The sequence below is a fragment of the Lotus japonicus genome, chromosome 2 (assembly GCF_012489685.1).
Source record: "Lotus japonicus ecotype B-129 chromosome 2, LjGifu_v1.2".
Taxonomy (NCBI): domain Eukaryota; kingdom Viridiplantae; phylum Streptophyta; class Magnoliopsida; order Fabales; family Fabaceae; genus Lotus; species Lotus japonicus.
This window is the reverse complement of record NC_080042.1, coordinates 81,077,988-81,093,424: the sequence shown is the minus strand read 5'-3', so window position 1 is coordinate 81,093,424 and position 15,437 is coordinate 81,077,988. Positions and strand designations below refer to the sequence as shown.

General features: G+C 36.0%; 1 protein-coding gene across 2 annotated transcripts; it reads left to right on the top strand.

Moving 5' to 3' along the window:
- The first annotated feature begins 3,941 nt into the window (after positions 1 to 3,941).
- On the top strand, positions 3,942 to 14,176 carry LOC130740157 (ABC transporter B family member 2-like). Of its 2 annotated transcripts, none has more exons than XM_057592665.1 (13): positions 3,942 to 4,092; positions 4,242 to 4,520; positions 4,977 to 5,031; positions 5,132 to 5,307; positions 7,961 to 8,161; positions 8,536 to 8,795; positions 9,295 to 9,835; positions 10,259 to 10,638; positions 10,991 to 11,406; positions 11,776 to 12,017; positions 12,102 to 12,349; positions 12,436 to 12,848; positions 13,394 to 14,176. In XM_057592665.1, exons 2-13 carry the CDS (start codon positions 4,248 to 4,250, stop codon positions 13,939 to 13,941), a joined length of 3,753 nt encoding a protein of 1,250 aa, XP_057448648.1. In that variant the 5' UTR covers positions 3,942 to 4,092; positions 4,242 to 4,247; the 3' UTR covers positions 13,942 to 14,176. The 2 variants fall into 2 exon arrangements, with proteins under 2 accessions (XP_057448648.1, XP_057448649.1); XM_057592666.1 differs by having other exon boundaries at positions 4,046 to 4,166.
- Positions 14,177 to 15,437: the final 1,261 nt, after the last annotated feature.

The following is a 15,437-nucleotide window of genomic DNA, read 5'->3' as shown; positions in this document are numbered from 1 at the left end:
AGTTTCTACTGAGTTTCTAGAGCACCATCCATCTTCCACTTTGCTTATAAATAAATAAAAAAACCATCTTCCACTCTGTCAAAAAAAAAAAACCATCTTCCACTTCTTATGACGTGTCTCGTCAGTATTTGAATTTGATGATTTGAGCCCTTCTACCGGTACTGTGAATTTGATGATTTGGTTGTTAAACCTGTCTCTAAAAATAGTTTAGTTTATGAATACATTGCATTACCCCATGTATGGAGGAAGGAGTGATTAATGCTACTAGACTACAAGGGACATAATGTCGCCAAAGTCAAGTACAATTTGTTCACGTGGTGATTATCATTATTAAAACCACATATCAATCGATCAACTGGAAATAAGTTTTTAAAGATAATAGGGCAATTCTCACTTTTAAAATAACATTTGATAATTAAGTCGAACTCTAATTCCAAACCAATATGGTATCAGAATATATTCATTATCCTTTTATTAGAGACTACCCTAACATAAATCCTCTGCAATCATATTTTCGATCTGCAGTTCTCTGCTATAAATTTTTAATAATTGGTTCTTATATTAAAAAATTGATTCATAAAAAATTTAAATTAGTCTAAAATATTATACACTTGTGATTTCGTTGTTGTAGATAGATAACGCAATAAGCAATGGCAATAGACCCACAAATGAGCCAACATATGTTTAGGTGTCCGCAAATTTATTATCTAAGAAATATCTCAGTTGAAAAAAAAAACTAGTTTATGAAAAATAAAAAAATTGGAGGTCTTTGTACATGTGACTGGATGGAAATTGCAAAGGACTACATAAATTAATTAATGCACGGCAAAAGTATAGGTAAACGGTTGGGTGGATGCAATTGAATTAAGTTGAATTTAGACTACAAGCCACACCAAAAATGCTTAGTTTACTTAGTTTCTGCCTGCACTTCCGAATTAATCAAAACAACGAATTAACAAAGGAGTGAATGAAATAGAATGATCAAATTTTCTTTTGTATAGTTTTGCATAGGTCAAATATCGCTTGAAATGGACGTGCATACGTCCTAAATAAGATGAGAGAGATTTATAAAAGGCTTAAATAAGTTTTTGGTCCCTAACCTTTACTAAATGCTTGGTTTTCGTCCCTCGTCGGAGCAAAGGTGGGTTTTAGTCCCTAACCTTTGCCACAAGATTTGGTTTTGGTCCCTCCGGAGCTCTGGATCAACGCCGGAGCTCCGGTGGCCCATGTGGCATGACCACGTCAGTTTAATGAACTGACGTGGAATTTATTTGTATTTTTCATTTAAATTATAAAAAAATGAAATTAATAAAATAATTAATAATGAAACTATTCCTAATCTGTTAAAAAAAAAACTATTCCTAATCATCACCTCGGTGGAATTTTTTTTTTTAATTCTATAAAAAAACCATGGAGCTCAAACCCAGATCTAGAAACCTCTGTCATGCACTGCTTGGGAACCAGATCTGGAAAACCCAAGCCAGCAACAAACCCAGGAACCGAATCCCTCCCTCCCTCTGCAGTAACGGAGCCTTTCATGCTAATTGTGAGGATGCTTCTACTGGTACTTGAGCAACAGTGTGTTTTTGGTGAAGGGATTTCTGGGTTTGCATCATCATCAATCTCCTTTTTTCTCATCAACCCACACCCAGATCTACAACCTCTACCACCATCCTCCTCCTCAAATCTGGGTTAATCATCTTCAACATCTATGTTTCACCAACACAACAAACAACCTTAACCCCCAAATTTTTCATACTCCACATACCCTAATTCCCCAGCCTCAGATCACGATGGATCTAAGAACCAAGACCTTTTTTCGCACAGATCCACGATGGTGAGGCTGGGGAAGAGGTCGCGATGGGCTCAACTTTTGCGGTGGTCCTTGCTTTGTTCGATGGAAGTCCTAGTCGTAGGCGGCGGGAGCGGAGGTCGTTGGTGCATGTGCAGCGAACAGAGAGAAGAAGAAGAGGGACGAGAAGGCAGGTGCAGCAAACAGAGAGAAGAAGAGGGACGAGAAGGGGATGTTGCAGATTGAGGGTTTTTGGGTTAATTTGCTTGAACAGAGAGAAGAAGAAGAGGGAGCAGAGGTCATTTTGTGTTTGATTGAAATGAGGAATGAGTATTTGATTTTGGGTTGCAATTGATTTCACGTAATTGCTAATTTTATGAATTCTTTGATTTTGGTGTTGAAACGCAATTGCAATTGATTCCTGTTATTCGATCTGAACCTTGATAAAAGAAAGCTTAGGATTTTATGGGTGCGGAAAGAATGATGAAGAAGATGGCTACTAGGTTTTTATGGCTGGAGAATGAAGTTTATTATTTTTTTTTTCTGAGTTTTGATTGTTAAAAGATGGAGGAGATGATGAAGAATAAATTACTTTTTCTGGGTTTGGTTGTTAAAGGATTAAGGTGATAATGAAAAATGAATATTTAGATTTTTTGTAGGGTGAATTGTGTTTTAATTTATTTTTAGTAGTAAATAAGTTAAGTTTTTTTTTTTTAGAATTTTAAATAATTTCTTTTTTAAAATTAATAAGGTTTTTTTAATTTAAAAGAAAACAAAATCCATGTCAGCTTATTAATCCCACGTGGCCATGCCACATGGGCCACCGGAGCTCCGGAGGGCCAAAACCAAATCTTGTGGCAAAGGTTAGGGACTAAAACCCACCTTTGCTCCGGCGAGGGACGGAAACCAAGCATTTGGTAAAGGTTAGGGACCAAAAACTTATTTAAGCCTTTATAAAAAGAAAAAAATTAATAAAAAGTGACAATTGAAAAGTAGTTAGAATGTAAAAAATGAATATGTATTTTATTAAATTTCAGAAAATTGGGATTGTTTTGCATGTGTTTTTTTCTGAATATGATAATGAATTAATTCTTTCAAAAAAGAGATAATGAATTAATGATCTTGCACATGGGTGTGGGATGTTCTGGGAAAAAAACATGGAGGCAAGGTGCGGTAAAAGGCTAGAACTAGAAGGACATGTAAATGACATTATGAATTGAATCACCAAAAAAGAAATGACTTTTATGAATATCCAATTATTCGGTGATCACTTTTATAATTTTTATGCATACATGGCATGGCATGACAGTCATGGTGAGATAACTATATGTCTTTGGCATGTTTATTTTTTGCCCTGTCCATACGTTACTGCTGTCTGTCTAAATCAAAATTACTCATTTTGGTTTTTCTTTCATCGTTTGGGTAGTGGATCTAACCAGAATGTGGTTTGTATTTTCCCAAGTAAGAAGTAAGAACCATACATTTCTATCGCTTTTTCAATATATATATGGAACTAATTTTGGTTCAAGGAAGAAATATTTGTTATGTGAAAAATGCAAGTGCATGGGCTTGGACCATTCATTTACACCAATTTTTTTTCTGAAAAAAATGCATTGCCTGGGCTTGGACCATTCATTTACACCATTTTGCCCCTCATGTCTCTTTTCCACCTTTTTCTCAGTCTACCTCCTTCATCATTTCTTAATTTTCATTACATCCCTTCATTAATTAACCCTCTTATATATCCCCACATTATCTTTTCAAACCTCATCTTCATGCAGTAATGGAACTTCTTTCCACCGAAATTTCCCTTCATTTTCCTAATTATCTTCCTCTTGTTAGACATAACTACAGTATAGTCATAAGTACTTATATTCACCCCAAGCCCAATTAAACTCACCATGGAGCCTACATTCATATGGCAAACTCCAACAACTCTACCTCAATGCAATTTAATGCATGGAGAGAGACTCTCTCACTCCATGTGTCCGCATTTTCTTCATTCTACCTGCATCATCAATTCATCATAAGTCACAGCTCACAGCCAGAGTAATGAAAGCTCCATAACCGCAAAAACAATCTAACAAACCAGTTTTATTAAGCTTATTTATCATTACTACACTCAGCTTAAGAATAATTAATGAACCCTTCTTTCTTTCAATCGATGCTAGCTTACAATAAATATCCCATCTTCTTTTTTCTACCGTATATTATGACACATCCACTACTACTTCCTACCCCATTCCCTCTACCCTCCCCACTCTCTAGCTAGCTTCTTCAAATCCAATCACAATCACAACGTACCCACCTCTTTTTCTTTTTCTCTTAACTTCTCACTTACCTTCTATTTCTCCTTGCTTAATTTTGATACTACGTTAGTACATTCTATTTCAGTTGCAGGTTCACTTCACTTTATTAGATTGTTCTTTCATTTTCTCTCTTTTTTCAGGCCAAAATGTCAGACCGGGGTACCTTCTCCGGTGACTCGGCGGCCGTGGCAGATGTTGTTGTTAAGGAAGGAGAGACAAAAATGGAGCACAAGGTTCCATTCTTAAAGCTGTTCTCCTTTGCTGACTCTTATGATTGGGTGTTAATGGCTATTGGATCTGTTGGGGCGTGTATTCATGGTGCTTCTGTTCCTGTTTTCTTCATCTTCTTTGGGAAGTTGATTAATGTCATTGGCTTGGCTTATCTTTTCCCCAAGGAAGCTTCTCACAAAGTTGCCAAGGTAATTTGTAACTAACAACTTCCTCCCTTGTCTTCTTCCTACCTGCTTGAACCATTCATTGGGTGAAGGTTTTTAAATTGCAATTGCGGTCACATTATTGGCCGATTGTTGATATGGATAAATAAAATTGATAGGAAACATTTTTGAAAATTCTTCTACCATTAATTTTATAATAGTACAATTGATTCTATAATAGTACAATTGATTCTATAATCAGAACTCAGGGAGACTTTTACTGCTGATTGTCAAATTGATTTTATGGAAATGAAAATCACTTGTAACAACAATTTAAAATTATTCAGCTCTTATTGATTTGATTCCTCCCTAAATAACCTTTTTGGGTAACAAAATGTATTAAGTAATCAAATAATAATATTGGGCTCAATTTCATAATCGTATTCTTCTTTATTTAGCTGCAAGTTTTGATTGATGTATTGGTTGTTTGCAATTTTGCAGTACTCGTTGGATTTTGTCTATCTAAGTATAGCAATTTTGTTCTCGTCTTGGATAGGTATGGAAGTGAAATTGAAATCACTACTCTAATTAATCTCAATTGATTGATTGAATTCTTAAGCTTAATAATTAAAATTGTTGGATTGAATATTCTATAGAGGTGGCTTGTTGGATGCATACCGGTGAGCGTCAAGCAGCAAAGATGAGAATGGCGTATTTAAGGGCCATGTTGAATCAAGATATAAGCTTATTTGATACAGAGGCATCAACTGGGGAGGTAATTTCGGCCATTACAAGTGACATCATCATTGTTCAAGATGCGCTATCAGAGAAGGTACACATACATACATTCATTCCTCCATTTTTTTAGTCTTTTAAAAATGTAATATATATTTACTTTTTTTATAAGAAATAAACATATTTTATATCAAAACTGTTTTTAATTTTTTAATCTTTTTATTACTAAATCCAGTAAATTTAATTTAACATTAAATCATTAAACATCCTAATATTTTAATCTATTTAATTTGTTATTTTTTAAGTCATGCTAATTAGTACTACCTTGTTAGAGGAATAAGAAATATCACATTTTCATTTTCCGATGTATAAAAAAGAGGAATAAGAAACAACTTTTTATTAGAAATCATAATATTCAATACACTAATAGTTTCAAAAGCTTCACTTTTCAATATTTTTTATTCCTTAACATGTGTTTAGGGACATTGGGTGGCATTTGCAATTTTCATAATTTTCTTCTTTATTGATTAACTAAGTATAGAATATGACTATAATTAATAAAATAGTAACTAACATTGTATTAATTTTTTATGACACAGAAATTTTTATAACAAAAAAAAGTTCTCTGTTATAATAAGTTGTTTGTTTGTATTTTTCTTTTAGTAAAAGTATGGTTGTGGTGAATATAACACAGAAGTGAGGTAAAAAATTTATTTTCATCAAGAATTATTTTTAGTGTCAAACTCACTCACAAAACATAATATTTATTATTCAGAAGCAATTAATTCTTCATGTACCTAGCTTTACCTAAAAAAAGCAAGATTTTGGGATATACTTAATTCATTGACTTTGAAGTAAGTGGTTCGGAGTTAAATATTGCTGTCTCATTAACATATTTTGGGGTCCATGTTCCCTCATTGACTTAAAAAATTCATTTTAATCCATAGGTGCATTGAATTGGCTTGTGGATTGTCTATGAAAAAATCTAACTAAGCTTGCACTAATAAGTAATGAATGGAGGTTTTCCAAGTGTAACAAAAAAAACATGTTGTAATAAATGGAGAAACTTGCACAGATTGTTGTATTATTGGCAGTCCAAAGTCCAACGATTGAACATAGCTTCAGGTTGAGGAGTGAGTTGACCAGTCTGGTTCCAAGTAGTTGAAAAAATTTAATACTACCATAACCATTGACACCTTGTTCTGCTTCATGGACTCGTGTTGTTATGCATGCATGCTTCGTTTCTCTCTGTTGTTGTTATGTTTCGTGGACTCGAGGCAAAAAGTAAAGTTTGCTAGTATTTCTGAGTTCTGACACCACCACCATCACCATGAGAGTCTAACTTAGCGGTATCAGTAGTATTTATAACTTCGGTGGGATGGCATGGTATGGTAGTAGTAGCATTCATTTTCAAGATCTTTGCCGCTTTTTCCGCTGTGCCTCCATGGATGCAATAATGGCTACCACCGGTAACAGTCACCGCTCTCCAATCACGTAAACATCACAGTCACCGATAAAAAACATTTCAAGTCTTTAAATTTTCTGACAATCAAATCCTGCACTCACCGCATTCCTTCAAAAATTGGTGGTGGGCAATTTTCTTTTTGGTCCACCGGTGCTCCATGGGCATTTTAGACTTTACATTCAGGGGCTTTTAGACTTTTTCCCCTTCTCTCCTTCTCCCTCTCACTTCAATCATCCCCAACAGCACCCTCTCATGGACTCTTTGTTTTCTCTAACCCCAAAACTCTTATAATTGAATTGCAACCCTCTTGTTCAAAATTAACCCACTATCACTATGTCGATTTCATAACAACTCTATGCAGGAACCAATACTCATAACGTTATCTCAAAACTCTTACTAAATGAAAGCACAATCCAAATAACACTTGAGAGCAGCAAGAACCCAGCAAAAAAAAACGAACAGGACAAACTCTGCAACATTACTCTGTAAAGATCAACTAAGCTTCATGGGTTAAAACAGTTTTTGCATAAACTTAACATCAATTTCAAGTTTCAACCTCGCAAAACAGAAACACATGGCTTTGGTACAGAGGTTGGGAAGTGAGGTTATGATGGGGTATATGACAAGGTTGATGGAGGCGAAGAACCTCGTACTGCTGCGGTTAGGGTCACGGTGGCTGGAAGGTGGTGCTGGGTTCTTGCCTTGGTGGTTTATGCGTTCTTCCTGTGGTGGTCAGGGTCAGTAAAGATTGGTTGGGAAAGATGAGTTTCTCATTTACATTTTTGCCCTTTTATCATCCATTAAATCCTGGCCATTTAATTGAAAAATATTCCAAGATGCTAAGATCCGATCACCGGACCCAACCGCCACTCAAGCTCATCTTCTACACCCGCACCGTCCATGAAAGGAGACCCTCGCTTAGCTCTGAGTCCTCGTGATTACTGGCACGGTTCCTTAGCCCCGCCGCCACCATTCACGCCCTTGGCCTCTTCTCTTGCAATAACTATTCTCGTCCATTCTCAACCCGCATCTCGCCGCCTAGATCGCGATTCCATAGGCTCCGGGTGCCAGAACCTGAGCGTCACCTGGATCAGGGCGCTTGCTGCGAGAACCCTGTTTTGTATTTTGATCAGTTTTGTTCTCCTTGCCCAAATCTGAAATGTCTGGCATGAAATTCTCATACCGGTGGCTATTAAATAATTTTGATCATGCAATGATTTTGTTAATTAATTCTTCTCTAATGGTTAAGATGGATCATAGTTATAAAGATTAATGGATTTTACAGGTAGGGAACTTCTTGCACTACATAAGCCGATTCATAGCGGGGTTTACTATTGGATTTGTCAGAGTGTGGCAGATTAGTTTAGTGACACTTTCAATTGTGCCTTTGATTGCTCTTGCTGGAGGTCTTTATGCATATGTCACAATTGGTCTCATTGCAGAAGTTCGAAAAGCTTATGTTAGAGCTGGTGAAATTGCTGAAGAGGTAAAGTTAGCTATTGTTCTGTCCCTCTCATGTTTGACAAAATGCTTGAATGAAACCTAGTAGTATCTTCTATATTTTTTCCTGTACATAATTGTTCGAAATATAAAACTATTCATGTGACCATACCCAACAACTTAAACTTTTGAGATAATTGGTTGTTTAACATGGTATCAGAGATTCTATGACCACAGTTCGATCCTTGCAACTCTCATTATTCTAATAAAAACGTGGAATTTCAGCACTTGTACATTGTCCACGCTTCAAGCCCAAGTGCCCTCTTGCGTGAGGGGCGTGTTAGAAATAATAATATAAAACCATTTTGCTTGTTTGAAAATAATCAAATGTGGTTTGAATTTGTCATTGTTTGGTTTCAGGTGATAGGCAATGTTAGAACTGTACAAGCATTTGCAGGAGAAGAAAGAGCAGTGAAATCGTATAAAGAGGCTCTCATGAAAACTTACGTCAATGGTAGAAAAGCAGGTTTAGCTAAGGGTCTGGGACTAGGCTCAATGCATTGTGTCCTTTTCCTATCTTGGTCTTTGCTTGTTTGGTTCACTAGCATTGTTGTTCACAAGAATATTGCCAATGGGGGAGAGTCTTTCACCACCATGCTCAATGTTGTCATCTCTGGCCTGTAAGCCCTTGTTAACTATTGTTATGTTGGGTCCTGATCATTTTATTGTGTTTTATAATGCATGCTGTTAGAGCAGAATCAGCAGATAATAGTAATACTTCTTCATTATTATGTTCAAAAATTAAATAGTGTAATATTATTACCTTCTTTGGTGACACTGCAACATTTTTAAAATTGTCATTCAAATACATAGCTAGTTTTATAATATGAAGTGTAGAAACCAAATCAATATGTGGTCCAAATCACATATCCTACTGCTACAACTCCTGCTTTTAGTCCTATTTTTTTTTTCCTTCTTCAATAAATTGCATAACATTTCCATGCCGATTCTTAATAATGGATTTTTACTTTATCACTCTGTAATGGACATTGTTTAATGCATTAGTTGTAGTATAGGAGAGTAAGGAAAATCCTACCATAGCACTTCGGTATTTTATCTGTTATATTTTGTGTACATATTGTCTTTTCTAAACAAAGGAATGTATATTTTGTTTCTCAGGTCACTTGGGCAGGCTGCTCCAGATATCTCTGCATTTATACGAGCAAAGGCAGCAGCTTATCCCATTTTTAAGATGATAGAGAGGGACACATTAAGCAAAAAAAGCTCAAAAATTGGTCGAAAATTAAGCAAATTGGAGGGGCATATCCAGTTTAAGGATGTCTGTTTCAGTTACCCATCTCGTCCGGATGTAGAAATCTTAAACAAACTCTGTCTTGACATTCCTTCAGGGAAAATTGTAGCTCTTGTGGGAGGTAGTGGTTCTGGAAAGAGCACTGTCATATCATTAATTGAACGGTTTTATGAACCCCTTTCTGGTGATATACTATTAGATGGAAATGATATCAGGGACCTTGATCTCAAATGGCTTAGGCAGCAAATTGGGCTAGTTAACCAAGAACCTGCCCTTTTTGCTACAAGCATCAAGGAAAACATACTGTATGGAAAAGATAATGCCACTCTAGAAGAGCTAAAACGTGCTGTTAAGCTTTCAGATGCTCAGTCTTTCATTAACAATCTTCCTGAAAGACTAGAAACTCAGGTAAGATGTTTGATCTCTGCATCATTTAGATTTTTGATATAAAAACAACATCCAAATAAATTCCAAAATATGTGTTGATATATTTTAATCATGATGATCATACATGTTATATAAATGGTTGTACTTCATTCCTATTGCTGTAATTGCAACAATGGTTTGACAGGATTGCAAACAGTTGAAGATAAATATTCATAAGTTGTCTATTTGAAGAAAATCCTGCAGGCAGCTAAGACGTCACTTCTTTGAAAAAACCTGGGTTTTCATACTAGAATGTAAAAATAGCATTTTGATAATACTGTATGATGATAAGTGATAAGTGTGTCCAGCTCATAATTTGTCAAACTACTGCTGAAAAATAGCTTCTATAACAAAGAAACATAGGATGGGCATTCTTTAAGAGGCTATACTTAATTTGTATTTCAGGTTGGTGAGAGAGGGATACAACTATCAGGTGGGCAGAAGCAAAGGATTGCGATATCTCGTGCCATTGTGAAGAATCCCTCAATCCTTTTGTTGGATGAAGCAACCAGTGCTCTGGATGCTGAGTCTGAGAATAGTGTACAGGAGGCTCTTGATCGTGTCATGGTTGGTAGAACAACTGTGATAGTGGCACATAGACTTTCTACCATTAGAAATGCAGATATGATTGCTGTTGTACAGGGTGGGAGGATTGTTGAAACTGGTAACCATGAAGGGCTCATTTCTAACCCAAGTAGTGTATATGCATCTCTTGTTCAACTCCAGGAGTCAACTTCTGTGCAAAGCCTCCCCTTGGATGATCCTAGCTTGGGACGGCAATCAAGGTACTTCATTCTCAATGGGTCACTTAGAAGTTGTAACATTTGCAATTGCCATTAATGAACTGTAATTAGATGAAATGATATTACTTCTGAGATTTAGTCATGTCAAGTTATTTTGTCATCATATGAGGTATTAATATCCATCCATTGATAGTGTTGTTAGAAAAATGAAACATTTCTCTATCTAAAATTTTTGTTGACTGAAGTGGCTGTAATGGAGAAACCTGATATAGGAAATTCAAGCTTCTTTTGCAGCTGAAGTTCGGAATTGAAAGTGTTTGTAGACTATTTTATCTATCACCTTTTATATATGTTATAGGAACACATACCAATTAGCATTTACTTGTAATTTCAGCATAACCTACTCAAGACAATTATCCCGCACAACAGCAACAGCAAGCTTAGGTGGTAGTTTTCGATCAGACAAAGAATCTATTGGCAAGGTTGAAGCAGAAAAGGGAAGCAATTCAAAGCATGTTTCAGTAGCAAGACTATATTCTATGGTTGGTCCTGACTGGTTTTATGGGGTTTTTGGAACGTTATGTGCATTTGTTGCTGGAGCACAGATGCCGCTTTTTGCCCTTGGAATCTCTCACGCACTTGTATCATACTATATGGACTGGGATACAACACGTCATGAAGTCAAAAAAATTTGTTTTCTCTTCGTTGCAGCAGCAGTGATAACTATCACCGTTCATGCCATTGAACATCTTTCTTTTGGAATCATGGGCGAGCGACTCACTCTTCGTGTGAGAGAAATGATGTTTGCGGGTAATTTTGATAAACTTATTACTTTCTCTATCACTCATCTTATTGTCTTTGTATGAAACGGTTCCTTTCATGATTCTTGCACCTATCAATTTCACACAACATTATATCAGAAAAATAAAATCTGATGTGATTTGTAAATATGGATGTGTGTGCTGTTTTACACATTTTTAAGGTTTGAGTAATGTTTAATCAATACTATTGATCAATCCATTTTCTGATGAATTCTGTTATAAAGGTGCATTGCATTTTCAATACATTGTCATTTTTACTTCCAATGTATGTAATGCTTAAAAACAACATAATTATCACAGGCTTAAATTTGATGATAATGCCTGTTTCACTTAAATTGCCTTATTTATCTGGCTGCAGCTATTCTGAAGAATGAGATTGGCTGGTTTGATGATACAAACAACACAAGTTCTATGCTTTCATCACGTTTAGAGAGTGATGCAACTTTATTACGGACTATAGTTGTTGATCGCTCTACAATTCTGTTACAAAATGTTGGTCTGGTTGTTGCTTCATTTATTATTGCCTTCATCTTGAACTGGAGAATAACACTTGTTGTCATAGCCACTTATCCTTTGGTCATCAGTGGTCACATCAGTGAGGTGAGGTTCCTTCTTCTATATTTCAAAATTATAAATTAGCATACTTGTTTGTGTCTTAATAGTTAATACCCTCCATCATTTCAGAAAATTTTCATGAAAGGCTATGGTGGCAACTTGAGCAAAGCATATCTAAAAGCCAACATGCTTGCTGGGGAGGCTGTGAGCAACATGCGCACTGTTGCTGCATTTTGCTCTGAAGAAAAGATCCTTGACCTTTATGCTAATGAGCTTGAAGGTCCTTCCAGACGTTCATTTCAGCGGGGCCAAATTGCTGGCATATTCTATGGCATTTCCCAGTTCTTTATTTTCTCATCTTATGGCCTTGCCTTGTGGTATATATGCTTTAACTTCATTCTTTAATTTGTTATAAGATAAATGTCACACCAAATGGTGGTTGAGATGTTTATACCTTGTGCAGGTATGGATCTGTTTTGATGGGAAAGGAGCTTGCTAGCTTTAAATCAGTAATGAAGTCATTTATGGTTTTGATTGTAACTGCACTGGCTATGGGGGAGACTTTGGCACTGGCCCCAGACCTTTTGAAAGGGAATCAAATGGTTGCATCAGTTTTTGAAGTGATGGATAGAAAGTCAGGAATAACAGGTGACACTGGAGAAGAGTTGAAGACTGTTGAGGGAACAATTGAGCTCAAAAGAATCAATTTCAGCTACCCTTCAAGGCCAGATGTGATAATTTTCAAGGATTTTAGTTTAAGAGTTCCTGCAGGGAAGAGTATAGCCATAGTGGGGCAAAGTGGTTCCGGTAAAAGCTCTATAATCTCCCTTATACTCAGATTTTACGATCCAACATCAGGGAAGGTGTTAATTGATGGTAAGTTGTTTTCACTATCAATATTTTATCTATTCAGTCCATTACTAGTGCAAAAGGGAGTTTTAGAAGTTTTTAAGAAGTAAAATGAGTTAAGCTCAACACATATTTGCATGCACAAGTCAATGACACTAGAGAAGGTTTATTGACTACATGCACGGGTGCCATAAAGGCTCTGTTTATTTGAGCTTATCTTATGGTATAAGCGCTAATGCAAATATTTGGGAGAACTTATGTAAATAGCTTATAAATATTTGGGAGAGCTTATGTAAATAGCTTATAACCTGCCTATAAGCTGTTTTGAGCCAATTTTCTTAAGCTACTTAGCTTGTGGACAAGCGTTTATACATACCTATAACCTATTTTGAGCTTATTTCAATAAGTTTCTCAAATTAGCTTATGAATAGGCGATTATGTAATAAATGCTTATTGCTATAAGCAAGCGTTTAAGTAAGTTGTTTACCCAAACACACTCAAAAGTAATTATGTGCTACACTAGTACCATAAGATGCAAATTTTTCTAACAATGATGGATCAAATTGTTACAGGAAAAGACATAACGAGACTTAATTTGAAATCTCTGAGGAAACATATTGGTCTTGTACAACAAGAACCTGCTCTGTTTGCAACATCAATATATGAAAATATTCTTTATGGGAAGGAAGGCGCTTCTGATTCAGAAGTAATTGAAGCAGCTAAGCTTGCCAATGCTCATAACTTCATCAGTGCTCTTCCAGATGGTTACTCTACTAAAGTAGGGGAACGAGGGGTGCAACTATCTGGTGGCCAGAAACAAAGGGTAGCCATTGCCAGAGCTGTTTTGAAGAACCCTGAGATCTTGCTTCTCGATGAAGCCACTAGCGCGCTAGATGTGGAGTCGGAGCGCGTGGTGCAGCAAGCTCTCGACAGGTTGATGCAGAACAGAACAACAGTTATGGTGGCGCATAGGCTATCCACAATAAGGAATGCAGACCAAATCTCAGTTTTGCAGGATGGGAAGATAATTGAACAAGGGAGTCATTCAAGTCTTGTAGAGAATAAAAGTGGAGCATACTTTAAACTAGTTAGCCTTCAACAACAACAGCCTCAACCATAGATTGATGGAAGACATGACAAAAAAAACATGAAGTTTTTCATACTGTAACTTTGTATGTTCTTTTGTTCTTCCAACCCTCATCAATGATGTGGATTGGGAGCTGGTGTCAGACCGGAATAATTTCAAATATATGTATGTGCAGGTGAGTGTTAACGTATTATAAACATGTAAAATAGCTTTCTGTATTTAGCATATCACCTCTGGTTATAGCATACAAGAAAGAGTTGCCTGACTAGCACTAAACTTAAAATTCATAAATTATCATCCGATTCATTGAAGAGCATAAAAAGTGTTGATATTGACATCATATCCACCATTGAAAACATAGTTGAGTTATTGTATACGAATATGATGAAGTTCAGTAGTAGTCTAGTAGATATGCTATGCAGGATTTGGCAGAACCTAAGTGATCTTTAAGATTATAGCCCTTGTAAAAATGGGTAACGGCATCATTTTCATGCTTTAGAACTGCTGCTATATTGGGACTCTCATATGAACACTACTGTGTCACATTAATGTATTCAAGGTTCAGGAAACTTTGTAGCATGTGTTGAGTTTGGTCTTCGGTCACCATTCATGTATTGATGACAGTACCATGATACCATCCAACCAAGCAAATAAATTGCAGTGGCCAACTTTGCAAGTCCAGTGAAGACACAACAAATTTGAAAGTCGAACAAATTAGAATGCTAGATTATAATTTAATTTTGACTATCATATTATTCAACTCCTTTTGGTATATCAAACCTACCATCTCCCTCTAAATTTCTGCTCACCTTCTACCACCTGAGCATGATGTATGTGAGGCCAAATAATCCCAATTCTAAGTTATATGTTTTTTTTTGCGGGTAGAAAATTTGTTCAAGATATACATGTTAAGTTGTTAACGTTTGCCTCGAAAATAAAAGAATCTGCAGTCTTATTTATTGCATATAGGCCAAAAATGCATTCAATGTCAGGTTCTGAATTTCCAAGTCTTTTTTTTTTGTACATTGGAAAATCTTGACACATTTTGATTTCCAAGTCTTGACACACTATCTATATCTCCTTCTATGACTACAAAAGAAAAAAGAGAAAAAATTTAGCCATGGCTATGTGCGTAAAAGGTTCGTGCTTAGCGGGATAATACTCAAGTAGCTATCCTATGTGAGGTTTCCATTCATATTTGAATAATACATTTGGATTTGCGGTTCCCAGTCAGATTTTGAAAGAAGAGAATTTCTCATATGTTATGTGCGTAAAAGGTTCGTGCTTAGCGGGATAATACTCAAGTAGCTATCCTATGTGAGGTTTCCATTCATATTTGAATATGATACATTTGGATTTGCGGTTCCCAGTCAGATTTTGAAAGAAGAGAATTTCTCATATGTTAATTTATGAGTTTTACAATAAGGATTAACAAGAGTTGAGGTGGTCATTATCTAATATACGTCTTTTTCTTCCAATGCCTGTTTATACAACACACAAACAATTGTTTCTTGCTTTGTCTAGAGTGA

Coding starts and splice junctions, on each gene's coding strand:
- LOC130740157 (XM_057592665.1), top strand. CDS start 4,248: ATGTCAGACCGGGGTACCTTCTCCGGTGACTCGGCGGCCGTGGCAGAT. Junction 4,521..4,976: donor CTTCTCACAAAGTTGCCAAG/GTAATTTGTAAC, acceptor GCAATTTTGCAG/TACTCGTTGGATTTTGTCTA. Junction 12,350..12,435: donor TCTTATGGCCTTGCCTTGTG/GTATATATGCTT, acceptor TACCTTGTGCAG/GTATGGATCTGTTTTGATGG.